Below are 23,624 nucleotides of genomic sequence, written 5' to 3'. Positions count from 1 at the left end.
ATTATATTCATCCGGGCGTCCACCACAGGTCCTCACGTCCTCGCGACGGGCCCTAGGCCCTCGCGTCAGCATAGATACAGTAGATGCTTAATCTAAGGTCTTGGCTCTTCAACTCTTCAACTGGAAGGAGATCTGGTTTGGGACTCCACATGAAATCCTACAAGTGCGTTCGCTCTTAGAGTGAGGCCTATTGTTGAGTAATTAGGCCTATTGTTGAGTAAGTAGGCCTGTTGTTCTTTCAGAAGGAAGAGGAGGAGGAGAAGGAGGAGCTAACGTAACAATGGGATCAATATACTCTCGATATTGCTGGTTGTTTTGAAAGATTCCAGGTCTGCACTGTGTAGCATGTTTCTCTTCTCATGTTCCTTTCTTCAGACTGAGAGGCAGCACACTCTGCTAATTTTTTTAGTTGACCTTACAAACCATAGGAGGAGGATGCACAAACCAAACCACACCTGCGTCACTAATCACATTGTCAAGTCGCATAATAGGCGAGCGACGTCACCTCACAAGCCAGTCTGCACTGGTTCTTCGCCAAGACCAGTTGGTTCCCATCTTCATCTCCAAAAAGCTAAGTCCTTACATGTCTGCCTAGTTGCCCTTAGTAAGGAAAGTAATTCTACTCTAAATAGGTTTGAACGCACTTACTTTACACGAACAGCCTTTTTGTCTATCAGTGGAGCATGCATATCTAGTGCTAGATTCTATACCCGTGGCATATTGTAAAGGGATGTAGCGTTCAGCATAAGAGCGTGTTAGAGCTTGCCCACGCATGTAGCCATGTACATCCGTTCTCTCCCACGAACTCCTAATTTTGTCATTTAGGCATGAAGAGCTTCTACGTACTTCTTTTTCTTGGATTCCTGCTGGTAAACGTGAATTCCTCTTCACTTTCAAGCAAAATCGACGAGGTATGTACCGTCTTTCTATTGAATATTGTCTGTCACATTGCATGTTGACCGATCCCTAGTACTTCAGTAAAGAAGACGAAGCTCAGGAGAAGGAAAAAGATGTCCTCGAATCGGTGGACACCAGCCTTCAGTCCATATCAACTCGGTAAACTTTCATAAACTTACTGCGCACTTCAAATTCCAATCATTTACTAGTCTTTCAAATTTTCAAACTGATGCTGCCCAGAGATTATCCAATCTGGAATCTAACATTCCGAGCTTGTCCTCAAAGATAAGCAGTTTGGAGGTAGCCACTTCTGGCATTTCTAAAAGACTCTCCGCCATTGAGCAATGCTATTCCAAACGTAAGAAAAAAGTCTCAAAAGCAGGACGTGCATTTAATCAATAATTCTTTTATAAATCTAGCGATGTCAATTAGCCCACTTCCGCCTGACCCAGACACCGTTCTTCTGCTGAGTATGCACAGTCTAATGGGATCTCCCTCAGCTGGTGACCGTATTCACGACCTCAGCGGCCACGAAAATCACGCCGTTGTCGTGGGTTCTCCTGACCGCCACAAAGGCAGGCTGAGCTCCTTGCATTTTGACGTCAACGATCGTCTCGAAATTCCTCACTCCAATTCACTGAACGTAGCCGAACTTACCATCGAAGCTTGGATCAGAACAGCGCCCAATACAGGATACTTGCTTCTGAAGAAACACAGCTACGGCTTTCCTAATTTTGTGCAGAATGAGCACGTCTTCTCCTACATACATCTGCAGGCCAGAGCTGGGTATGAAATGTTCAACGTTCATCAGCCCACTGCAACAGACGGCAATTGGCATTACTTTGCTCTAACGTATGATAAGAAAACAATTCGCTACTACTTAGACGGTGTCCTAAGTCACAGCCTGGTGAAACATGACTCTATTCATCTTTCAAATGATCCCATCCTCATCGGGGCTTCCGGTGGCTGGCACGCTCGAGACTTCAGCGGGAAATTGGCAGCTGTTCGACTCTCTAAGCGAGCTCGTAGCGCTATAGAAATCCAGCATGCCTACAACATGGGAAAAGCAATGCTGGAATGCTCCTGAATTTTGATTTGCATGCTGCTTCTGCTTCACTCGTGTCTTTGGTTTTGCTGCTTCAAATCAATGTTTTCTCTTTGTATGCATGCAGGGCATGTATGACGTCATTAACGTGCTTTAGTCTTCTTCGTCTTTCCGCGTGCGTCTTTTCCGCGTTTAGCTCAATGCGGAGCGGCAAAAAGCGCGCTTCAGGTGTTATTCAGGCACTCTAGGTACGTGTGCAAGAAGCAGCGAGTCCGTAAGTAGGCGATTCTTGATCAATTTCTCAAAGGGGCCCTTCTTTATCCAACTCCCTCTTGATAACGCTGCCAAACTGAGCTTTTATGCAGCCAAACGGCAGAAGATAGTATAGAAGAAGGCTTTCTTCGATATCGATGCCGTTGGATACCAATTACGCTTAGAAAACATCACCAATTGGGAACGTACGACGAACCTATCGTCGATCCTACATTAGTGGCTGGCTAACCCGAAACGATCTTAGTTTCGATGAGTGAAAACTAGCAGAAAAGAATGAATTTTTTTTATTCCTGCAGATCACTCTTGCCGTGCGTCCGATGCTTGGTCAAGCTCGTCGCCGACGATTCGCACGCGCTGCAAGTCGACGGTCAACGATCGCTTATCCGTCCGAAGTTGCCTCACACGCTTCGCCCATCGCCTCGCTTCGGTGAATCTGATGCGTACACCGCCGAAGATGCGCGGGGCCAACCGAATTCGCCTACCCGTTGTCGACTGCGACGCGTGGAACGACGAGAATGGTATTGTCACCGTGTGGGACTTGCTTCTGTGCGGAATCGTCGAAGCGGTCGTTCAGTGTCGTCGAGCCGTCGAGCCCGCGCCGGTGGCGGAATTGCGAGACATTTTGGTCGTCGTGCTCAAATCTCCCGATCGACGTACGTTTATACGTCATGGCGCTCGTCGACGTCGCGTTGGCGTCTATTGGAACGTGGGTGCAGTCGGCTCGGTGGGACGACGATTCGTTGGCGAACTTTTGCCTCACGTTTGGATTCGTCGTCGAAATGATCGTCGACTCTTTTCGCGACGTGAACGAGCATGACTCGACCGCTTCTCGTCGATTAGTCGATTCAGCATCGAAATTGATACTAGTGTGCCTCAAGCAAGAGGAGGAAAAAGTGGCACGACTGGGATGCTCGACGTTCAGGCAAGTTAACTAGCATTTTGTTTGTTCCTTTTTATCTAACGATGCCTTTGCTAGACACTTACTTGTTTCGTGTGGAGCTCAATTCGACTTCGCTACGTGGCAGAGCCTTTCGTCCCATCTTACTGAGGCCTTGTCTATTACTCGGTCACCTATCGTCTCTCTCATTCGCCAGTTTGCCGAGGGTGGACGACGACATTCGAGGAAAGGACAATAGCGTTCAGGTTGTCAAGAGAAAAGATACCAACATCGCGACAGCACGCCGAGCCTTGGAACTAGCAGAACAAGTATAAAAAATAGGTTTTGTCTATCTTTCGAGCAAATAATCTCGATTAGGTTCTTATGTACGGTAAAGAAGAAATGCAGAGCATGCCTGAAACCGAGAGGAAGAAGCTACGTCAACTCGAGGCAAGTTCAATTGCTTGCCACTCCTTGCATCTCGTCATTTCGACGAGTAACGCCGACGAAGCGAAGATTCGTCTATCGTCGAGGCGCATCGTGGTGAGTCTACTTGTTCACCAGCTCTTGCTCCAGTTTCTCCACGAGATATTCTTCGGAGAGGATTCTCAGATTCCTGTTGGTTTTAGTGAGGGGGTCTTTCCTTCAATAACGTCTGCTCTAAAGGAGACGATTGTCGTGGCAATCGAGTTCGAGGCTCGTCCTGGTCTTCGCCTTCTGTTGCAAAAAACGTTGGGTCTAAAAAAAAAGGCGTTCTGTCGATGGGAAAAGAAGTCACAGCAGCCCTCAGGCTGTACCTTCATTCTGTTCAGCAAGTCGCCACTTCGAAGAATCAATTTTCCGAATGGGTTTCATTCTCTCTGGAAGAATGTTGTCAGCTTGTCGTTTCTCATTTCGTCCGTTTCATGATTCGTCACAATGATCTGTGGTCTTCGAATGAGCGGATGTTGCTTGTTTCTCTCTGGGAGAACTGCGTCGCTTCGGTTGTTGATTTTGTTACTGCTTTACCAGTCACTGTCTTTCGTCCGGCTCTCTCTGTAGCTTATCCTTCCTTTGTTCAGTTGGTGAGTCTGATGGAGTCCCATGCGCTTAAATTGTCCATCGAGAAATTTCTTGCTCAAGTAGGAGCAGTAGTGATTCTGCAGAAAGTTGATTGAAATAGCTAATTTGCGTTTCTAGCATCCGCTAAATAACTTTCCTTTTGCGTCAGATCGCGTTTCCTTCTCAGCAATTACTACAGAGGATGTTTTCTGCACGGAAAAGCCGTAGCCTAGGGAGGCAAAAGATCCTATTCATTCATTCTGCTATTCATTGGACTGGTTACCTAACGCGCGTGTTCAACGACCGCACGCAAAGAGCTGCTTACTCCCGCGGCTCCCAGAGAGCTGCTACAGAGAAGAACGGGGGACAATTATGCCACGAAAAAGACGGTCGAAAGCTTCAGGTACGGGTAGTTTGCGGCAGCTACTGTAGCTAAAGTCTAAGAGCTTTGAAGTCGCGCTTCACTTACTGAGCGTCTATCATATGTAGAGCGTTTTGTGTTGGTTGCTCTTTTGTCACCTTAATTCTAATCATGCTATGGTTTTTCCCTGGCAGAAGAACAGAGTAGCCAGAACTCTGACTGTAAACAATTGGTTCCCTCCCCCACTTCGCGCACACGAGTGCATGCTCCTTAGATGTACCGGTAATATTTTAGGGAAACAGACGAAAGCTATTCAATCAGCCAAGCAAGAATCTTCAGCGTCAAATTTTCAAAGTAAAAATTCTCAGATTTCCATCGTGGGACCAAACAATCAAATAATTATAAACAATCCACCATCGGAGCAGCCCGGACGCTCTATTACGGGCGACGAACAGTCAGATCAGCCTACACGTTCCAAGTCTGAAGGTATATGTATCATGATAGTTGAATTGAGCCATTGGCTTACATGATCTTCATACAGAATTGACCTTTGTTATTCTTATTGTTTTCTTTGCCGTTGTCATCATTCTTATCGTTGTAGGATTTTTTGTTTACGTAGCATCCAATCCTCTGCAGATTACTTCGGATACGCTTCCTCGCCTTGTATCTAACTTCACGGGAAGAGAAAATGAGACAGAGCAATTAGTAAAACTCTTGGACTTCTCTATTGCCTCACCTGACATTGTTAATATCGTTGGCGGCCCCGGCTTTGGGAAATCTGCCCTTAGCTTTGCCGTGGGTCGTGCCATACTGAAAAAGGGAATACAAGTCCATTACGTTAATCTCAGGCAGAAGAAAGACGTTGAAGCAGCCAAGATTGCAATTGTGACTGCAGTTCGAGCACGAAAAGACTTGAGATCAAAATGGAATCCGAAACTGCTTGAATTTTGGGCCGCCAAATGCAAAATTCGAACCGTTCTCATCTTGGACAACTGCGATGACCTTATTGACCAAAGTCGGGAATCCTTCCTCGAATTGATTACCGACACCGTTCAGTATACCTTTATTCTAAAACTTCTTGTTACTAGCCAGATACGACTTCAAAGCTTAGAAACGGAAATTAGCAATTTTCATCTCAATCCTCTTCGTCACGAGTCGTCATTTCTGCTATTAACGCGGATGTTTCCCAAACTGTCAGCGGAGCATGCTGACTCTCTTCTGCATCTCAGCGGAAACGTTCCTCTTGCTCTTAAACTTGTGGGTGCGTTGCTGCAAGACGGTGTGCACCCTCAGACGCTGAAAAACGAACTTCAGAAGCATCCAATTAAAACTCTGAGTCCCCATGACTACAGCACTAGAGAGCATCTGTCTGCTTGCATAGGAGCAGCGTACAAGCGACTTTCAAACACTTTGCGACATGCCTTGGCTATCTATTCTCTTATTCCGGGCACTTTTGACATGAATGCTGCTGGTGGTGTGCTCAACATGTCTTCTTCACATGCGGAGATAAACGTTGTTAATCGGCTTAGAAATCGCTGTTTGATTGAATACGATGGACATTCTCGCTTAGAAATTCACAGGCTAATAACCGCATATGTAAGAGAAGCTGATGCCAAGTTTCTTTATTTGAAATTGCCTGACTTTGAGTCCAACTACATACGACACTTTTCCAAGCAATTACGTACAGCAGGGGAAGCGTACAGCAATAATGTAGCGTCAAAGGAGGGTCTGAGCAGTTATGACCTTGATCAGCATAATTTTATTCATCTAATAGAGCTTTTAATGAATCCTTCTGAGTTATCTGCAGAATTTATCTTTACAACAGTTGAGTTGGCTTTGAAAGCGGCCGACCTGTTACGTGTTAGAGTATCACGGCGTTATTTAAATCTCTGGCACCACAGATCGCTTTTTATAGTAGAATCTATCAAAAAAATTGGTCACATTCAAATTGATTCAGACGCGATTTGCTACATGATTGAAAACTTCGTAGATTTTCACTACCAGACAAAAGACAAAACAAAAGTTCGTTTCATCTCAAAGAGATTTCTGCACTTGCTAGAAGAGTGTGACGTTGGCAAAACGCGGCGCATCAAAATAATGCGCATGCTGTGCTTTGGCGACACTCAAGAACTCGAAGACGCACATATGAACCTTACTTCTGCGTTTCAGTGTCATCAAGAAACTTCTCTTTGGCTCAATATTAGTGACGTAACCTCGAGTTTATATACTTTGGCTGACGTGTATAGCCAAATGAGGTACATAAAAGAAGCGAAGAAAATATATCAGCATTTTTTGGAAACGTGCGACGAGAAGAACGATAGCAACTCGCTTATGCTCAGAAACAAAGCTGCGACGTACATTTGGCTGATTGAGAAATCAAAACAAAAAGTAGCACTGAAGATGGAAGCTGTTTCAACTTTAGATGAATACACAAAACAGACGCCAAACGACTTGTTTGCTAGAGCAAAATTTGCTCAATATCTCTACGATCTAAAACACTTTGATGAAGCCGAAGTTGTTGTCAGAGATGTCATAATGGCATACAAGAACGCCCACGGCGAGGACGTATACGATCTTATTTTACCATTTGAAACTCTTGGTTCTATTCTTCGCGAGAAGGATGAAGATGGTCACTGCGACGAACTTCTTGCCGTCTACAATCAAAGCTACAGAATAAGCCTTAGAGAACTTAAGACCTGCCCTGCCACCGTTGGTCGACTAATAAATTTGGCAAAAGCAATTAGACAATGCAAAGGAGACGAACTTGCTTTGCCATACTATCGAGATCTTGTCAGTATGCAGCGTTCTGTAAAGGGTCGGCACGTAGACGTTGTTGATTCGTTAGTAGCTCTGGCTGCAGTACTTTACGGTTCATCTCAATATTCAGAATTTTTTCGAGTTTGCAAAAAAGCAGTGAAGCTTGCGATGAACCTGGGAGGTGAATTTGATCTCAACGTTTTCTCCAGCACCTCGACTGATATAGCTGCGAGTGACCACACGTCTCCTTCACGTTTTTTCTCGCAGTCTTCCTTTTCCTCATTCCATTTGAAGAAACGTGTAATTCAAGTCATTTCCGTGAAGAAAAACAGTGCCCCGCCAATAGTCGTTGTATTGCTTATTTCAGAAGCACCAAAACTGTTTATTTTCTTCATTAGTGGACTTCTATTTTGTTTTTTATGCTGCTTTACTTGTAGAACTGTGTACAAAAAGCTGTATCGTTAGATCCAGGCGTTACTTTTGCATGCTGACTTATTCCTAGTACTTCATAAAGATTCTTTTATAAATCTAGTATCAATTAACCCACTTCCTCCTGATCAGACACCGTCTACGTCTTCATGTGTCTTCTTAACGTGCTCTAGTCTTCTTCGTCTTTCCGCGTGCGTCTTTTGTTTTAGCTCAATGCGGAGCGGCAAAAAGCGCGCTTCAGGTGTTATTCAGGCACTCTAGGTACGTGGGCAAGAAGCAGAAGCAGCGTGTCCGTAGTAGGCGATTCTTAATCAATTTCCCAAAGCTAGGGGCCTTCTTTATTCGATTCCCTTTTGATAACGCTGCCAAACTGAGCTTTTGTGCAGCCAAACGGCCGAAGATAGTATAGAAGAAGGCTTTTCTTACGTACGACGAACCTATCGTCGATACATTAGTGGCTGCATGGCTAACCGGAAACGTTTTGGTCTGATCCCTGGTCTGATCCTTGTTACCAGAGAATGCATTCCTCACGCGTCACGTTGAGTATAGGACGAACATTGAGTTGGCATTCTAATCTATCCAGAGATGCAGAAACAGCGGAAAGAAAACAGAAATGTTCTCTGTACGGACGCTCAGATATGGTCGGCAGCCTGAATTTTGCACTTCCACACGAGGTAGGCCTATTTACGGACGATGTCGAAGCCGTAGTCTGAGCAGAGATACAAGACAGAGTCTGAGAGGGCTGGTCTGAGAGCTGACGGCTGATGAACAAAAGTGTCTGAGACCTCCGGCTGATAAGGTGTCTGAGACTTTCAGATGAGAAGGAGTCTGAGACAAATTAGTGAGCCGTAGTCTAGTCAGACTGAGACGTAAAAAAGCTGCGACCAACTGAGACCGAGACCTAATGAGACGATACGGAGAAGACCAACTGAGACGGAGTCTGCGAGATAATACATATACATGTATATGTTTTCAAATTTTTTATGGCTATAACAAGTGTGCGAATTACGTTAGCTTGACATTTTGTCTCTACATGTATTTCTGATGGCTGTTTTTAGTCTAGCATGCAACGTCAAATTCTCCGGTCTCAGCCGGAGGTCTCAGTCTCCATCTGAATTGGTCTCAGACTCCGTCTGACTTGGTCAGACACCGTTTGAATTGGTCTCAGACTTCCTGAATTGGTCTCAAAGTCCGTCTGAATTAGTCTCAGACTTCGTCTAAATTGGCCTCAGATTCCGTCTTACACGGTCTCACATTCGACTCAGATTTGTCTCTGTCAGTCTCATAATAGGTCTCAATAGGGATCTTAGACTTCGGCTCACACAGTCCGTTAATACATGCACAGGCGGCGAGTCTAATTTCCCGTCTAGGCAAAAAGCAACTGCTCCCAAAGGAAACGTTCGTTACCACCACTTGAAGCCAACGGTGGAAAACCTCCATGCAAGTAACAGAAAAAGCTTTTCTTCTCCTCCTAATCGCCGGTACGGCCAGTGAAGCGCCACCAATCCTACAGGCCGAAATCACGGCTGAACTCCAAAGTGTCTTTTCATCAGAAGCGGTAGAATTGGGTCTGCTGCCCATCCTGGGCGCAAACCAGATTTCCGTCACCACGCCATGCAGAAAACTCGAATGCATAGTCTCAGTCGGCCACGAACTAAAAGTGCGCCAGCTCTACAAGGCGGTTGTGCCCCATTTTGCCGAAGAAATGTCAGCGATAACTTTCTTCGACGATCCGAGCACCAGTCCGCTTGACTTCAATATCAACTACTTTGCCATTGATTTGGACGAGAAACTGTTTTTGGTACGAGCAAGCGCCGGCGCGAGCATTCAATTTGTTTCCGGCTTTTTGGAACTTGACGCCGTTATCGTGGAATTCGGCGTCACCTACGATACGACGAAGCCGCTTGTTACGCGATTTTCTCTCAGTCCTTTTCTGGCTTTTGTCGTCAAAGGCAACTGGATCGTCGGTGCCGTCGTCTTCAAAGTCGTCGCAACGCGAACGAATCCGACGTCCTACCAAGTGACTGGCTCGCCAACGAAAGACGTCAATGTAAACGCATTGTTTCAATCGCTCGGCGAGACGCTTTTACCCGAAGGAGAGATGAACATTGCGCTCGTGCGCGCTGGCATGAACAACTTCGTTCTTAAGAGTGTCGATCTCCAAGCCTACTACGATCGATCTGTTAAAAACTTTGCTTTCTGTCTCTCCGGCGCGCCGTCCATATCGGGATGGTCCGGCGCGAAACTTCACGTCATGTTTAGTCGATACAACGGCGGCGCTCGCAAAGTGGCGACGATCGGCGTGGAGTTCAAATCGTCTATTCTCGCGACGATCGTGAAGAAAATCAGCGAAATCGACATGACCTCGGTGCCGTTTTTCGGCACTCTCACCGTTCCTCGACTCGGTCTCGTCGTCTCGACGGGACTCATCGATCCGCTTCTACTTCCGAATTGCTTTGGTGATCTTCTCAAAGAGAGCCTTCCGTGGCCGTCGGGCTTTTCCGTCCGCGCTCGCTTTGCCTTGCCGGACGACGCGAACGACGAACTCACCTACGACATTCGCATCAACTCAAAGACGGTGACGATCGTGCAGGCGCCAAACGAAATGAAGACATCGTTCACGCTGAGAAAAGTCGCCTCAATGACGAATATGGACTCGGGTTCCATCCTGTGGCCGCCCACCGTTAGCGACGCCGTTCTCGATTCCGTTGTCAACGATATTGTCTACGACGCGATCGGACGCAAGTTGACGGTTACGGTGAACTTGGGCGACTCACTGGTCATCGTCCCCAATTGGGTTCGCTTTCTCAAACCCGAGCTTCGCGTCGACGCGACGCTATCACCGATAAAGGTCACGGTGAAAATTGACGGTCAATGGTCGATTGGACCGGTTTCGTTTGCGGTCGAAGTCAAGCCCGCGTCGCCGACCGATTCAGCGGCTGGGTACGTTGTCGTCGGCAGCGGCGCCGGTATAAGTATTGGCGAAATTGTCGAGTACGTAGGATCGTCTTTCTTTCCGCCCGGAATACACGTTAACATCTTTGATTCGTTTGAAATCGGCAATCCGTACGTTGAAATACCAATTCGTCATCAGCCGCGTACCATCTTTCTGTCCGGTAAACTTAAAATCAGCGGTTTTTCCGGAGTCACGGTGAATTTCTATTCGGAAAAGAATTCTGCCGGAGAATCGTCCGCCGCCGTCGGATTCGACTTCCCCAAAATAAAATTTGCTGACATCGTACAAAAGGTGACGGGAAAATCGATTGGCGTCTTTCGCCTACTCGCGCAGAATCTCAAAGTCGGCGTTGTCATATCCGCCGCCGATTTCGCCGAAATCACGTTTCGCGAACCGACGTTGAGAGCGATGGGTTCCATAAAACAGGGACTCGTTATCACAGCGATTTCGTCGCTTCCACCGTGCAACGACGATCCTATCTGTAATCTGATCAAACCCATCGTCGGCGACAAGAGTCTCGAATTTACGACGACAATTGCCGACACGAATGCGTTCACCGTATCGGCGACGGTTTCAGATATCACACTCGGCAGTGGCGTGACGCTCCAATCGGTTGGACTCGAATTGGCGGTGACGGCGACGTCGGAGCCGACGTTTGGAGTTGCTTGCCAGCTTCGTCTCAACAAGCCGGCTCTTCTCTTCTACGGCGCGCTTCGCGCAATTCCGACAGGTGAACTGGTAGCGGAATTCAAAATGATTGGCATGTGGAAGCGGGCATTCGGTCTCGAATGGCTCTCTTTCGGCAACGTCATAATGAAAGTGAAATTCTTTCCCGGCGGACCGCCGACGGCGTTTGAACTTGGCGGCGAAGTGCACATCGGCAATGTAGATCGACCCGAGCGACAACTGAAGGCAAAAGCGTACGTTGGAGTCGATATGACAAATCCGCAGAACAACTACTTCTACGCTTCCATTAACGGCGTTACCCTCGAAAAGGTTCTCCACGCCTTCGGAATTGACGTCAATCTCATATCTCCTCTCAGAAACACGGGCTTTCCAAAGGGACTCGAAGTGTCGTACTCGGCCATCGGCAGGACGGTAGCCGGCATCAACATTCCCATGGGATTTAAGCTGAAGGGAACGCTCAACATTCTCGGACTCGAAGTGAACGCCGATATATTGGTCGATCCTTCTCGGGGTATCGATGTTCAAATGGCAATGAGTCCAATCGTTCTCGCCAATGGTGCCTTCAAGATGCTCGCAAGCGAAAGCGAACGGGATCGCGGTCCGTCTCTTCGTGCGAAAATTCAAGTGCAGCCGCTTTTGATTGATCTGCGTGCGACGGGCTACGTCGAATTGTTCGGCTTTCTTCGCGCGTCCGCTGAACTGAGAATCACGAACTCGCAATACTTAATGACGGTGACAGCGTCCTTTTTCGGCTTTCCAGCGACGTTGACTATTTACGCGGCCTACGGGGCGTTGAAACAAGCCTCGTTTGGAGTTGAGGGCGAGTTATCGGCCGAGTGGCTCAATAAGTTGGAGTCTGGCGTGGAGGCTGCGGTTAAGAAAGGTGCCGACGAAGCCAGTCAAATGCTATCGGCGGCTCAGGAGAAAGTCGATCAAGCGAAGGCAGTGTTCGATAGTACCAGCAAGAAGCTGAAGGACGCTCGAGACAAAGTCAAGAGACTGTGTTCTATCAAGTCCTGCCGAAGAGGTAAGGTCTCTTAAAAAGCACGCTGGCACATTTAGGGAAGTTTTTTCCGTCTCTCTAGTCTGCGTTGGCTGTCCTGGATGGAATGGCTGCTGTTGGAAAGTGTGGCGCAGTTGCCAAGGCTGTCCCCGGTGGAACAGCTGCTGCACGCGGGTAACGGACCCAGTCTGCGCTGCAGCAAACGTCGTCTGCAAAGGACTTCGTTCTACCGCCTACGCAGCAATGTGGGCGGCGGAAAAAACAGTTGAAGCTGCCAAATCGTCACTCAATGGAGCCACAAGCGCTTTGGAAGGAGTAAAAAGTGCTGTAAAGCTCGGCATGGCGGCTGCAACCTGGTTCGCTCAAAATCTACTAGTGAACGAACTCATTTCTATTAAAAAAATTTGGTTCGATGTACAAATCGACAGTGTGAGCGGTGGCTCGTTCGGTGGCAGCATACGAGTTTCGTTTCTGAAGCAAAGTCCCATTCAGTTCAGCTTCGATCTCAGGTTCCGAGACGTCGCTGCAATGGTGAAGAACTTGGCAGATCGCGTCTCTTCGAAGATCGCTGGACGCAAGCGACGCGACGTCGACGTCGCTGGCGCCGCGTTATCGTCGCAAATCGAAGACGTTCGACGTCGGCAGGCTATCGCTCCGCTGACGGATGCAAGTCCGACTGCCGTCGAATGGAGGACGGAGCCGACGTCCGTCGAATCGACGTCGTCGAAGCCAGCGGGCGAGTCTGGGGACTTTGAAGAAAACAAAGGCAATGACGTGCGCGCTGTCGACGAAGACATTCGAGAATTTGAACGTCTGGCTGGAAATGAAACGCAAAATTGGATTGTTTTACAGGGAAGCAAGTTGGACTTCGATAATTCACTTATACCTGAAGACATCGAAGCCGAACCTCGTATGAACGAATTTCCTGCAGCACATTTATTTTGGCAATAGCGTTCGTTTCCCCCCTCCCCCCCCTTGTCATAGAAACTGATGAAGAGAAATGCCGTCGATTCAAGAAATTTGCTTCTTTTATTAGGGAAATTTTGCACGGGCTCGACATCATAAGTACGAGTTTCATCCAGTCTCTCAAGCCCTTTACGGCTCAGGAATCAGCGATGGGCGGCTGTCTCACTATCGTCTACAAAGCAAAGCAGCAAGGAGGAGCCCTCGAAACGATGGCGCGACAGAACTGGAACGATTTACAGAAACTGAAAGAAATGGGGATGCCTAAGCATCTCCAGAACAAGTCAGCTACACTTGACGGAGAAAAGATAATAGGAAAATGTCTCAAAGGTCGAGGGCTTTTACTAGATCGTTTGCTCTTTTGCAATTGATGCTTTTGTGTTTGTAGAAAAGGAGATAGACGAACAGAAAGCTGAAATGTTGTGCAGCGGTAAGGGGTTTGCATTTTTGACGGCTCGTCGCCATGCGACGGTCTTTCATTTTTAGCTATTGACAAAATGAAGGCTCAAGTGCGTTCGGTTTTTCGCAATAACAACTTGCACGGATTACACGCTGTTTTTGCTGAATTGAGCGAGCAAGTGCAGCGCAAATTTAAGAAGCCTCTCAAAGAGTTTCTCGTCGATATGTGCCAATCGATTGAGAGAATGTACGAAAACCGCGGCGGCCCAAAGCGCCCTGGCGCCCATAAGGTTTATACGTTGGTTACCAAAGTTTGCCAAGTAAGCAATTACACGCGCACACGACTTTATCGAAATTTTTTCTTTCCCGAAGCACTTGGGCGTTGATGGCGACGGCAACAGCGTCATGAAAATGACCATATTGAGATCTCATCAGATTGTCAAGACACTTTTGGCCAAGTTTCAGAAGCTGAGCGGAATTCGCGTCTACTGCTCGGCCACTGGTCCAACGGAGACATGGTAATGCAATACAACGACTTTTCGATGTTCGCGAGTTAGTCTATAGGCACCTATGTCTTTGTTTCCGAATTGTTCTTTTTGCGTTTATGTTGATGGGTGGATGATAAAAGTGCACTGCGTTAGGCTTCCAGTACACTCTACATCCAAACTACAAACTGTAGTGCAATACGCCACATTAAAAAGTTCGACACACTCCACATTAAAAAGTTCGACACACTAAGTCGAGCAATAATGGGGGGTGGGAGCGCAGGTTCCTTCGTTCTCAGATACAGTCTCTAATAAACATTTCGATAAACTCGATTATCCAAGTTTCAACTACATAAAATGTTAAACAATTTATGACGTCATGATTGATAATTTAATATTCCTAATGAATAAGGCATGCTCCGCATGCCGCGATCTATTATGCAGTGAACTTTGTCTATTTAGTGACACCGAAGAGACAAGCGACGAAGTCTCGTCCCTTAGGATTCGATCCTCTGTGAATTGCTCGACTCATATACCCGCCAACTGCAATCCACTTCGGATTTCTCTGACTGCTCAGTTAGGAAAATAAATTTCTGGAGCTCCCTCATTTCTTCACGCATGCAAACTTTAATGGAGCCGACCACCAGAGTTGTACGGGTGGAGCCCGTATATCGGCGGAGGGAGGCTCTCTCAAACGTGATCTTAGGGCCGGAAGTGTCTGTCTGTCTGTCTGTCTGTCTGTCGGTCTGTCTGTCTGTCTGTCTGTCGGTATGTATGTATGTATGTATGTATGTATGTCTGTTCGCCACGCTCGGTATTGTGACGTAACATAAAAACCCGTTTTTTCGTACAGCGCATGCGCGACATAGGGCTCGAAACGGTTAGATAGATAGATAGATAGATAGATGTTTTATTTTAGTACGGAAAAACCATTAGCTCAGAGGCCAATCTTCCTGGTACCGTACATTAACTAGAGATAAATTAAGCCACTAAAATTAAATATATCAATTTTCAGAATTATAAAGTTTAAGTCTGATTTTAAAAGCTGCCAAATTCTTTATTTCTCCTAAATCAGAAGGCAGCGAGTTCCATAATTTCTGCGCACGATAGGCCGTCGATCTTTTCCAAGCCTCAGTTCGAGGCCTATCAACGCAAACACCAGATGACGATAACCTAGTGCCGTGATTAGAGTTTGAAATCGCCTTAAAAAAGCGCCCAATCAAAGAGGAAGACGCTGAAAATAAGGCTCGATGAGCAAATTGGCCAAGCTGAGAGCAGTGCCGGGACGAATAGGATCGCAGACGATACTTTGAAAAAAGATGTTTCAAGCCACCTGCAGCATCAGTGCGATCACGGTAGGTTAGGCCTTCCAGAACCCTTAAATATCTCTTTTCAACCCTCAACAGACGATTGTGGATGCCAGCCGATCCATTACTCCAGACAACAGAGCCATAATCAAGACCCGGCTGGATGACAGACTTCACCAGAGCCAAGCGAGCCTTGTCTGAAAGCAGACGATGGCAGCGGTAGAACATTCCTAAATTACGACCAGCTTTACCCATGACAGTCGAGACATGATCTTTCCAACTAAGATTAGCATCAAAGATAATGCCAAGATATCTTGCTGAACTAGCCGAAGACACAACTTCAGAGCCAATCCTGATGGAAGGAGAGCCAGCTGATTTTTTCCGAAAAGGAGGGTACATGACAAAATCCGATTTTCGGCCATTCAGAGTCATAGAATTTTCTTTATACCAGTTTGACACAGAATCCACCTCTGACTGAAGAACTGACAAAACTTCAGCCTCAGAATTCTGACTCGAGTATATGCAGGCATCGTCAGCATACAAGATGATGGATGAACGATTTGAAATGCAATCCGGCAGCCCGCCCGTAAAAAAGTTGAATAGCAGCGGACCGAGCTTTGATCCTTGAGGAACACCCCTCCGAATTGTACATTTTCGCGACGAGCAGCCTGCCACCTGGACAACTTGAAGCCTATTCGACAGGTAGGACGTTAGCCACTTAAGAGCAATGCCGTTAACACCCTTAAGGGAGAGTTTGCGAAGCAGAAGGTCATGATCAACTGTGTCAAAGGCTTTTCGCACATCCAGAAAAACCGAGCCTGACCAGGAGCCATTATCCTTTGACTTAGCTAGATCACATGCTAGGATAGAAGCAGCATCTTGAGTTGACCTATTTCTTCTAAAACCAAATTGACAGTCCGGAAGTAATGCATTATCCTCAAAGTAACAACTGAGATTCCTAAAAACAAACTCCTCCAGAACTTTCGAGATAATCGGCAGCAAAGAAACTGGCCGATAATTTGCAGGATCAGAACGTGGACCTGATTTATAAACTGGTGACACCTTGGCACACTTCCAATCTTCCGGGAAGACACCAGTGGAAAGAGAGTTGTTAAATAGTGATGATAACGAAGACGAAATAGCAGGAGCACCAAGCTTGAGAAACGAGGCGCCAATTCCATCCAAGCCAGACGCCTTTGACGGATTGAGCCCACGCAAAAGATGTAGAACATCGTTTTCAGAAACTCTTGGAAAGCGTGTAAAACCAAGAGAAGTAAAGAGAGATTGGCATGACAAGGAGCTGGTACTATCATGATCAGAGTCAACAGAGCCAACAACAGAACTGAAATGCTTTGAAAGAGATGAAACAGAGGGCAACTGTGTACTCGCCACGCGTTGACGACCAGAGAGATGATTAATCATTTTCCAGAAAGCCGAAGGATTAGATTGCAGAGAGGTTAACTTTTCTTTGAAAAAGTCATTTTTTGCATGTCGAAGAGCATACTTCACACGATTTCTCAGCTCCTTGAATGACCTGTTGTAATAAACCTTTTCCGCATTACTTCTCTGTTTCGAGAGTGAAGCCCTTCTGCAAAAATCCCTTTGCCGCATCAAGGAGATTATATCACCTGAGACCCAGGGAAGAGACGATTTCCTTCGGCAGCGACGAGTCTTTTCTGGAAAATGACGATTCAAACAGTCAATAAATAAGTCCTTCCAAGTGAGCCATTGATCGTTAATATCATCAAAAGATGAAACAACAGACCAAGGACAGCTAAAGAGATCATCAACGAAGTCATCCAGTGACGACAGAGAACGTGGAATGCGAGATCGGCGAGTCTTCAATTTTCTGGAACAATTTGAACTGCGAGTAACGCAAATCAAATTATGATCACTCATGCCCTCCGAATCCAGTGACAACGCATTTCCATATAAGCCTCTATCAGACACAAGAATGACATCCAACAGAGTCTGCTTCCAAGGAGTCACTCTAGTAGGAGCACATACGACATTCTGAAGGCTTGCTAACTGGAAACAGTCAAAGATGAGGGTGTTCGTTGCTGAATCAGTGTCAAGCAGATTGAAATTAATATCACCCGAAAAAGGCGATTTACTGCGCGAAAAAAGCGTTTTTTCTTTCAGAAACGAAAAAAATGCTTAGAAACCCTTATTTCCAATTGATCTGTGCTATTTTCCGTGTTATAAATGCGCTGAGAAACCGAAACGACAGTTTTGATTGTCACGCTCTGACGTCACAATCAAAAGTCACATGTACAGTATATGGGTGGGTATGTACGCGTGTACGGGTAACAGGAAATATGACCCGTACACATGCATAGGTCCTCCTCAAATACAGAGCACATTATCAAATACAGTACAGTGCGTGCCAGCATAAATGGCCAAACGGGACTTTTAGTAGCGCGCGAGGAATTCAGAGCGTAGTTTACATTTGGCGTAGTTTTGACGTTTGATCGTCACATCAAGGATTTCCAATGAAGTCTAGCATTTCTATTTACGTCTATTTTGTAAGAAAACGGTTTTGATTTCACCGCAGACAACGTTTCTATACGTTTTGCTAAGAACACAGAAAAGTTCGTTTTTTTCCAGTTTCAAACAACATATGACGGCTTTCATAAACTCATCTGTCACTTTATACCATTTTCTAAAACTTCATTATCTTTGATTTTCAATACAGTAATTCGGTGGAAAGAAACGGATGTCACGTGACGTAAATAGAAATGCATTTTTTCCGTTAGGGATCAAGTTAGAAAGAAACTCACTCTATAAATGGCTTCTCACGTGCATTGTTTAGAAATTTATTATCGGCGAATTTGAAAATGTTCTTTCCTTTACAAAATTTGCCATTTCAGAAACTTTTTTATTAGCGCGCGCTAAACTTGCAAAAAAATTTAAATCTTTGGGAGTACGTCCCACAAAAATCAAACTGACATCCCTATTTAAAATAGGCATTAGAGTGATTTTCGTTGACACACAGTGACACTGTATGTCTTGCAGCGAGTGATCTACAGTGATCTTAGCGCGCGTTTTGTGGCCATTTATGTTGGCACGCACTGTACTGTACGTCAGAAAAGCGCCTAATTAGGAAAACACAGCAATCATGCAAGTACTGTATTTACAGTATGTAGGTAGGACTGAGCTGTACTAGTAGTAGCTAACGGCTGTAATGACAACGTGAATATGTGACAGCATAAAAACTATGCATAACGTCACACTATGTTATGCACTCGCGTACGGTAAGCGGTGGGAGGCTCTGCATGATGGCAACACGGTGAACACCGGGCCATCATTCTCTAGTTAATAAATTAATTGTAGTGTGTGGCCATTTTAGGCTTCACATCCGGGCGTCACCGCGTCCTTCTTGCTGCAGCGCAGCCACAGCAAATGGTCACTGGAGCATCAGACGCTCCTCACGACAGTCCCTGGGGAGTCTCGCGTGCATGAAGGATTCGTTAGTGCCCGAAGAAGTCAGCAGGAACGGGTGAGAGCTTTCTTTGATAGGCGGAGGCCTTCGTCAGACTCACAGATAGATGCTTAGTTTAAGGTCTTGTCTCTGTTGGTCACTTCTATGTTATTCCTGGGATCTTTCTGATGAAAACTGGTTTGGAGCCCACAACTGTAGGTTCGTATTCTTTCTTGTATTCTTGACAGAACTTTAGTAAATAATTAGCAGATTCATACTCAAAGGTTCTAGAGGAGTTGGTTTTTGATTAGAGACAGCCTGACCTATTTGAAAAGGTAGTACGGGTTGGATGACTACGCAGTATGAGTTGCACTAAAGTCTAAACGTGAAAGAGAGTCCTTTCAACGCCTTACCGAGAAATGCGTGAGTTAGTGTATTCTTTTGCAATATACAGTAAGCGACTGATTATATGGTGCTGTTCTATTCTAGAGAGGGAAGTCGAAGGCTAGGGGCGGCTGATTTATCCTGCGTTCGCTCTTGGAGTGAGCAGGCATATTGTTCTTTCAGAAGGAGGAGGAGGAGGAGCTAACGTAACAATGGGATCAATATACTCTGGGTATTGCTGGTTGTTTTGAAAGATTCCAGGTCTACACTATGTAGCGCGTTTCTCTTTCTCATGTTCATGTTCCTTTCTTCAGAGGTGTAGTTTCCAGCACACTATGAGTTCTGGTCCCTGCTAAATAATTTTTTTTAATTGACTTCACAAACCACACCTGCGTCATTGGGACTAATCACATTGTCAAGTCGCATATGATAGGCGAGCGACTTCACCTCACAAACCAGTCTGCACTTTTGCCAAGGCAAGTTGGTCCCCATCTCCAAAAAGCAGAGTAAATAGTTCACCGGAGGTACAAAATCCTTACATGTTTGCCTAGTTGCTCCTAAGTAAGGGAAGTAATTCCTACTCTAAATACGTTTCAACGCACTTACTTTACACGAATTGCTATTTGTCTATCAGTGGAGCATGCATATCTAGTGCTATACCTGTGGTCTTTTGGAAAAGGGAATGCAGAGTTCTCAGCATAAGAGCGTGCTAGAGCTTTCTTCGTCCCTGGCTTGCCCACGCATGTACATCCGTTCTCTCCCACGAACTTCTCATTTGTTATTTAGGCATGAAGAGCTTCTACGTACTTCTTTTTCTTGGATTCTTGCTGGTAAACGTGAATTCCTCTTCACTTTCAAGCAAAATCGACGAGGTATGTACCGTCTTTCTAATGAATATTGCCTGTCACGTTGCATGTTGACCGATCCCCTAGTACTTCAATAAAGAAGACGAAGCTCAGGAGAAGGACAAAGATGTCCTTGAATCGGTGGACACCACCCTTCAGTCCATATCAACTCGGTAAACTTTCATACACTTACTGCGCACTTCAAATTCTAATCATTTACTAGTCTTTCAAATTTTCAAACTGCTGCTGCGCAGAGATTATCCAATCTGGAATCTAACATTCCGAGCTTGTCCTCAAAGATAAGCAGTTTGGAGGTAGCCACTTCTGGCATTTCTAAGAGACTCTCCGCCATTGAGCAATGCTATTCCAAACGTAAGAAAAAAGTCCCAAAAGCAGGACTTGCATTTAATAAATAATTCCTTTATAAATCTAGCGGTATCAATTAACCCACTTTCGCCTGACCCAGACACCGTTCTCCTTCTGAGTATGCACAGTCACATGGAATTCCCCTCAGCTGGTGACCGTATTCACGACCTCAGCGGCCACGAAAATCACGCCGTGGTCGTGGGTTCTCCTGACCACCACAAAGGCAGGCTAAGCTCCTTGCATTTTGACGTCAACGATCGTCTCGAAATTCCCCACTCCAATTCACTGAACGTAGCCGAACTTACCATCGAAGCTTGGATCAGAACAGCGCCCAATACAGGATACTTGCTTCTGAAGAAACACAGCTACGGTTTTCCTAAATTTGAGGAGAATGAGCACGTCTTCTCCTACATACATTTGCAGGCCAGAGCTGGGTATGAAATGTTCAACGTTCATCAGCCCACTGCAACAGACGGCAATTGGCATTACTTTGCTCTAACGTATGATAAGAAGACAATTCGCTACTACTTAGATGGTGTCTTGAGTCACAGTCTGGTGAAACATGACTCTATTCATCTTTCAAATGATCCCATCCTCATCGGGGCTTCCGGTGGCTGGCACGCTCGAGACTTCAGCGGGAAATTGGCAGCTGTTCGACTCTCTAAGCGAGCTCGTAGCGCTATAGAAATCCAGCATGCCTACAACATGGGAAAAGCAATGCTGGAATGCTCCTGAATTTTGATTTGCATGCTGCTTCTGCTTCACTCGTGTCTTTGGTTTTGCTGCTTCAAATCAATGTTTTCTCTTTGTGTGCATGTATGACGTCATTTTTTTGTCTTCTTAACGTGCTTTAGTCTTCTTCGTCTTTCCGCGTGCGTCTTTTCCGCGTTTTGCTCAATGCGGAGCGGCAAAAAGCGCGCTTCAGGTGTTATTCAGGCACTCTAGGTACGTGTGCAAGAAGCAGCGAGTCCGTAAGTAGGCGATTCTTGATCAATTTCTCAAAGGGGCCCTTCTTTATCCAACTCCCTCTTGATAACGCTGCCAAACTGAGCTTTTATGCAGCCAAACGGCAGAAGATAGTATAGAAGAAGGCTTTTCTTCGATATCGATGCCGTTGGATGCCAATTACGCTTAGAAAACGTCACCAATTGGGAACGTACGACGAACATATCGTCGATCCTACATTAGTTGCTGGCTAACCCGAAACGATCTTAGTTTCGATGAGTGACAACTAGCAGAAAAGCATGAATTTTTTTATTCCTGCAGATCACTCTTGCCGTGCGTCCAATGCTTGGTCAATTAAAGCTCGTCGCCGACGATTCGCACGCGCTGCAAGTCGATGGCCGACGATCGCTTATCCGTCGAAGTTGCCTGACACGCTTCGCCCATCGCCTCGCTTCGGTGAATCTGATGCGTACACCGCCGAAGATGCGCGGGGCCAACCGAATTCGCCTACCCGTTGTTGACTGCGACGCGTGGAACGACGAGAATGGTATCGTCACCGTGTGGGGCTTGCTTCTGTGCGGAATCGTCGAAGCGGTCGTTCAGTGTCGTCGAGCCGTCGATCCCGCGCTGTTGGCGGAATTGCGAGACATTTTAGTCGTCGTGCTCAAATCTCCCGATCAACGTTTATACGTCATGGCGCTCGTCGACGTTGTGTTGGCGTCTATTGGAGCGTGGGTGCAGTCGGCTCGGTGGGACGACGACTCGTTGGCGAACTTTTGCCTCACGTTTGGATTCGTCGTCGAAATGATCGTCGACTCTTTTCGCGACGTAAACGAGCACGACTCGACCGCTTCTCGTCAATTAGTCGATTCATTATCGAAATTGATACTAGTTTGCCTCAAGCAAGAGGAGGTAAAAGTGGCACGACTGGGATGCTCGACGTTCAGGCAAGTTAACTAGCATTTGGTTTGTTCGTTTATCTAACGTTGTCTTTTGCTAGACACTTACTTGTTTCGTGTGGAGCTCAATTTGACTTCGCTACGTGGCAGAGCGTTTCGTCGCATCTTACTGAGGCCTTGTCTATTACTCGGTCACCTATCGTCTCTCTCATTCGCCAGTTTGTCGAGGGTGACGACGACATTCGAGGAAAGGACAAGTTGTCAAGAGATAAGATACCGACATCGCGACAGCACGCCGAGCCTTGGAACTAGCAGAACAAGTATAAAAAAATAGGTTTTGTCTATCTTTCGAGCAAATAATCTCGATTAGGTTCTCATGTACGGTGAAGAAGAAATGCAGAGCACGCCTGAAACCGAGAGGAAGAAGCTACATCAACTCGAGGCAAATTCAATTGCCTGCCACTCCTTGCATCTCGTCATTTCGAGGAGTAACGTCGACGAAGCGAAGATTCGTCTATCGTCGAGGCGCATCGTTGTGAGTCTTCTTGTTCACCAGCTCTTGCTTCAGTTTCTCCACGAGATATTCTTCGGAGAGAATTCTCAGATTCCTGTTGGCTTTAGTGAGGGCGTCTTCCCTTCAGTAACGTCGGCTCTAAAGGAAACGATTGTCGTGGCAATCGAGTTCGAGGCGTCCCGGTCTTCGCCTTCTGTTGCAAAAAAACGTTAGGTACGTCTAAAAAAAGGCGTTCTGTCGATGGGAAAAGAAGTTACAGCAGCCCTCAGGCTGTACCTTCATTCTGTTCAGCAAGTCGCCACTTTGAAGAATCAATTTTCCGAATGGGTTTCATTCTCTCTGGAAGAATGTTGTCAGCTCGTCGTTTCTCATTTCGTCCGTTTTATGATTCGTCACAATGATCTGTGGTCTTCGAATGAGCGGATGTTGCTCGTTTCTCTCTGGGAGAACTGCGTCGCTTCCGTTGTAGATTTGGTTACGTCTTTACCAGTCGCTGTCTTTCGTCCGGCTCTCTCTGTAGCTTATATCCTTCCTTTGTTGGTGAGTCTGATGGAGTCGCACGCGCTTAAATTGTCAGTTGAGAAATTTCTTGCTCAAGTAGGAGCAGTAGTGATTCTGCAGAAAGTTGATTGAAATGAGATCTATCTAGTTCACGTAAAAGGGTTCGAATAGCATTTTGTTTGAATTGGAGGTGTAATGCCGTCATACTGAAGCGACGGGGCCCCTTTAGGGATGCTGCGGCCCGACAATTCCTTCCCGCGTTTTCGCAC

General features: G+C 46.2%; 5 protein-coding genes across 6 annotated transcripts; all 5 read left to right on the top strand.

Moving 5' to 3' along the window:
• Nucleotides 1–60: 60 nt before the first annotated feature.
• Nucleotides 61–2,098, top strand: LOC136194907 (uncharacterized). Of its 2 annotated transcripts, XM_065984158.1 has the most exons (7): nucleotides 61–180; nucleotides 243–329; nucleotides 376–570; nucleotides 826–911; nucleotides 971–1,056; nucleotides 1,107–1,255; nucleotides 1,317–2,098. In XM_065984158.1, exons 4-7 carry the CDS (start codon nucleotides 828–830, stop codon nucleotides 1,982–1,984), a joined length of 987 nt encoding a protein of 328 aa, XP_065840230.1. In that variant the 5' UTR covers nucleotides 61–180; nucleotides 243–329; nucleotides 376–570; nucleotides 826–827; the 3' UTR covers nucleotides 1,985–2,098. The 2 variants fall into 2 exon arrangements, with proteins under 2 accessions (XP_065840230.1, XP_065840231.1); XM_065984159.1 differs by lacking the exons at nucleotides 61–180; nucleotides 243–329; nucleotides 376–570 and adding an exon at nucleotides 577–774.
• Nucleotides 2,099–2,883: 785 nt separating this feature from the next.
• Nucleotides 2,884–7,788, top strand: LOC136194836 (uncharacterized). The gene is made up of 4 exons (XM_065984090.1): nucleotides 2,884–3,137; nucleotides 3,310–3,421; nucleotides 3,471–3,720; nucleotides 5,009–7,788. Exons 1-4 carry the CDS (start codon nucleotides 2,884–2,886, stop codon nucleotides 7,714–7,716), a joined length of 3,324 nt encoding a protein of 1,107 aa, XP_065840162.1. The 3' UTR covers nucleotides 7,717–7,788.
• Nucleotides 7,789–7,879: 91 nt separating this feature from the next.
• On the top strand, nucleotides 7,880–14,316 carry LOC136194634 (uncharacterized). Its single transcript, XM_065983828.1, has 8 exons — nucleotides 7,880–7,941; nucleotides 8,264–8,354; nucleotides 9,051–12,350; nucleotides 12,409–13,236; nucleotides 13,311–13,619; nucleotides 13,678–13,719; nucleotides 13,776–14,008; nucleotides 14,061–14,316. The coding sequence occupies exons 3-8, from the start codon at nucleotides 9,119–9,121 to the stop codon at nucleotides 14,208–14,210; spliced, it is 4,794 nt and encodes a 1,597-aa protein (XP_065839900.1). The 5' UTR covers nucleotides 7,880–7,941; nucleotides 8,264–8,354; nucleotides 9,051–9,118; the 3' UTR covers nucleotides 14,211–14,316.
• A 5,755-nt stretch (nucleotides 14,317–20,071) lies between these two features.
• Nucleotides 20,072–21,314, top strand: LOC136195044 (uncharacterized). Its single transcript, XM_065984311.1, has 4 exons — nucleotides 20,072–20,157; nucleotides 20,218–20,303; nucleotides 20,354–20,502; nucleotides 20,564–21,314. Exons 1-4 carry the CDS (start codon nucleotides 20,074–20,076, stop codon nucleotides 21,229–21,231), a joined length of 987 nt encoding a protein of 328 aa, XP_065840383.1. The 5' UTR covers nucleotides 20,072–20,073; the 3' UTR covers nucleotides 21,232–21,314.
• Nucleotides 21,315–21,398: 84 nt separating this feature from the next.
• Nucleotides 21,399–23,509, top strand: LOC136194486 (brefeldin A-inhibited guanine nucleotide-exchange protein 3-like). The gene is made up of 4 exons (XM_065983625.1): nucleotides 21,399–21,467; nucleotides 21,763–22,388; nucleotides 22,442–22,660; nucleotides 22,711–23,509. The coding sequence occupies exons 2-3, from the start codon at nucleotides 21,784–21,786 to the stop codon at nucleotides 22,650–22,652; spliced, it is 816 nt and encodes a 271-aa protein (XP_065839697.1). The 5' UTR covers nucleotides 21,399–21,467; nucleotides 21,763–21,783; the 3' UTR covers nucleotides 22,653–22,660; nucleotides 22,711–23,509.
• The last annotated feature ends 115 nt before the right edge of the window (nucleotides 23,510–23,624 follow it).

This window comes from Oscarella lobularis, chromosome 13 (genome assembly GCF_947507565.1).
Source record: "Oscarella lobularis chromosome 13, ooOscLobu1.1, whole genome shotgun sequence".
NCBI classification, from domain to species: Eukaryota; Metazoa; Porifera; class Homoscleromorpha; order Homosclerophorida; family Oscarellidae; genus Oscarella; species Oscarella lobularis.
This window is presented reverse-complemented; position numbering and strand designations above follow the sequence as displayed.

Excerpts from the sequence above, each read along its gene's own strand:
- LOC136194907 (XM_065984158.1), top strand. The coding sequence starts at position 828 with ATGAAGAGCTTCTACGTACTTCTTTTTCTTGGATTCCTGCTGGTAAAC. Across the intron at positions 912-970 it reads TTTCAAGCAAAATCGACGAG|TACTTCAGTAAAGAAGACGA; the intron begins GTATGTACCGTC and ends ACCGATCCCTAG. Across the intron at positions 1,057-1,106 it reads CTTCAGTCCATATCAACTCG|TCTTTCAAATTTTCAAACTG; the intron begins GTAAACTTTCAT and ends ATCATTTACTAG.
- LOC136194836 (XM_065984090.1), top strand. The coding sequence starts at position 2,884 with ATGGCGCTCGTCGACGTCGCGTTGGCGTCTATTGGAACGTGGGTGCAG. Across the intron at positions 3,422-3,470 it reads CCTTGGAACTAGCAGAACAA|GTTCTTATGTACGGTAAAGA; the intron begins GTATAAAAAATA and ends AATCTCGATTAG. Across the intron at positions 3,721-5,008 it reads TCAGATTCCTGTTGGTTTTA|CCATTGGCTTACATGATCTT; the intron begins GTGAGGGGGTCT and ends AGTTGAATTGAG.
- LOC136194634 (XM_065983828.1), top strand. The coding sequence starts at position 9,119 with ATGCAAGTAACAGAAAAAGCTTTTCTTCTCCTCCTAATCGCCGGTACG. Across the intron at positions 12,351-12,408 it reads TATCAAGTCCTGCCGAAGAG|TCTGCGTTGGCTGTCCTGGA; the intron begins GTAAGGTCTCTT and ends CCGTCTCTCTAG. Across the intron at positions 13,620-13,677 it reads AATAGGAAAATGTCTCAAAG|AAAAGGAGATAGACGAACAG; the intron begins GTCGAGGGCTTT and ends TTGTGTTTGTAG.
- LOC136195044 (XM_065984311.1), top strand. The coding sequence starts at position 20,074 with ATGAAGAGCTTCTACGTACTTCTTTTTCTTGGATTCTTGCTGGTAAAC. Across the intron at positions 20,304-20,353 it reads CTTCAGTCCATATCAACTCG|TCTTTCAAATTTTCAAACTG; the intron begins GTAAACTTTCAT and ends ATCATTTACTAG. Across the intron at positions 20,503-20,563 it reads TGAGCAATGCTATTCCAAAC|CGGTATCAATTAACCCACTT; the intron begins GTAAGAAAAAAG and ends TTATAAATCTAG.
- LOC136194486 (XM_065983625.1), top strand. The coding sequence starts at position 21,784 with ATGCTTGGTCAATTAAAGCTCGTCGCCGACGATTCGCACGCGCTGCAA. Across the intron at positions 22,389-22,441 it reads CTGGGATGCTCGACGTTCAG|ACACTTACTTGTTTCGTGTG; the intron begins GCAAGTTAACTA and ends GTCTTTTGCTAG.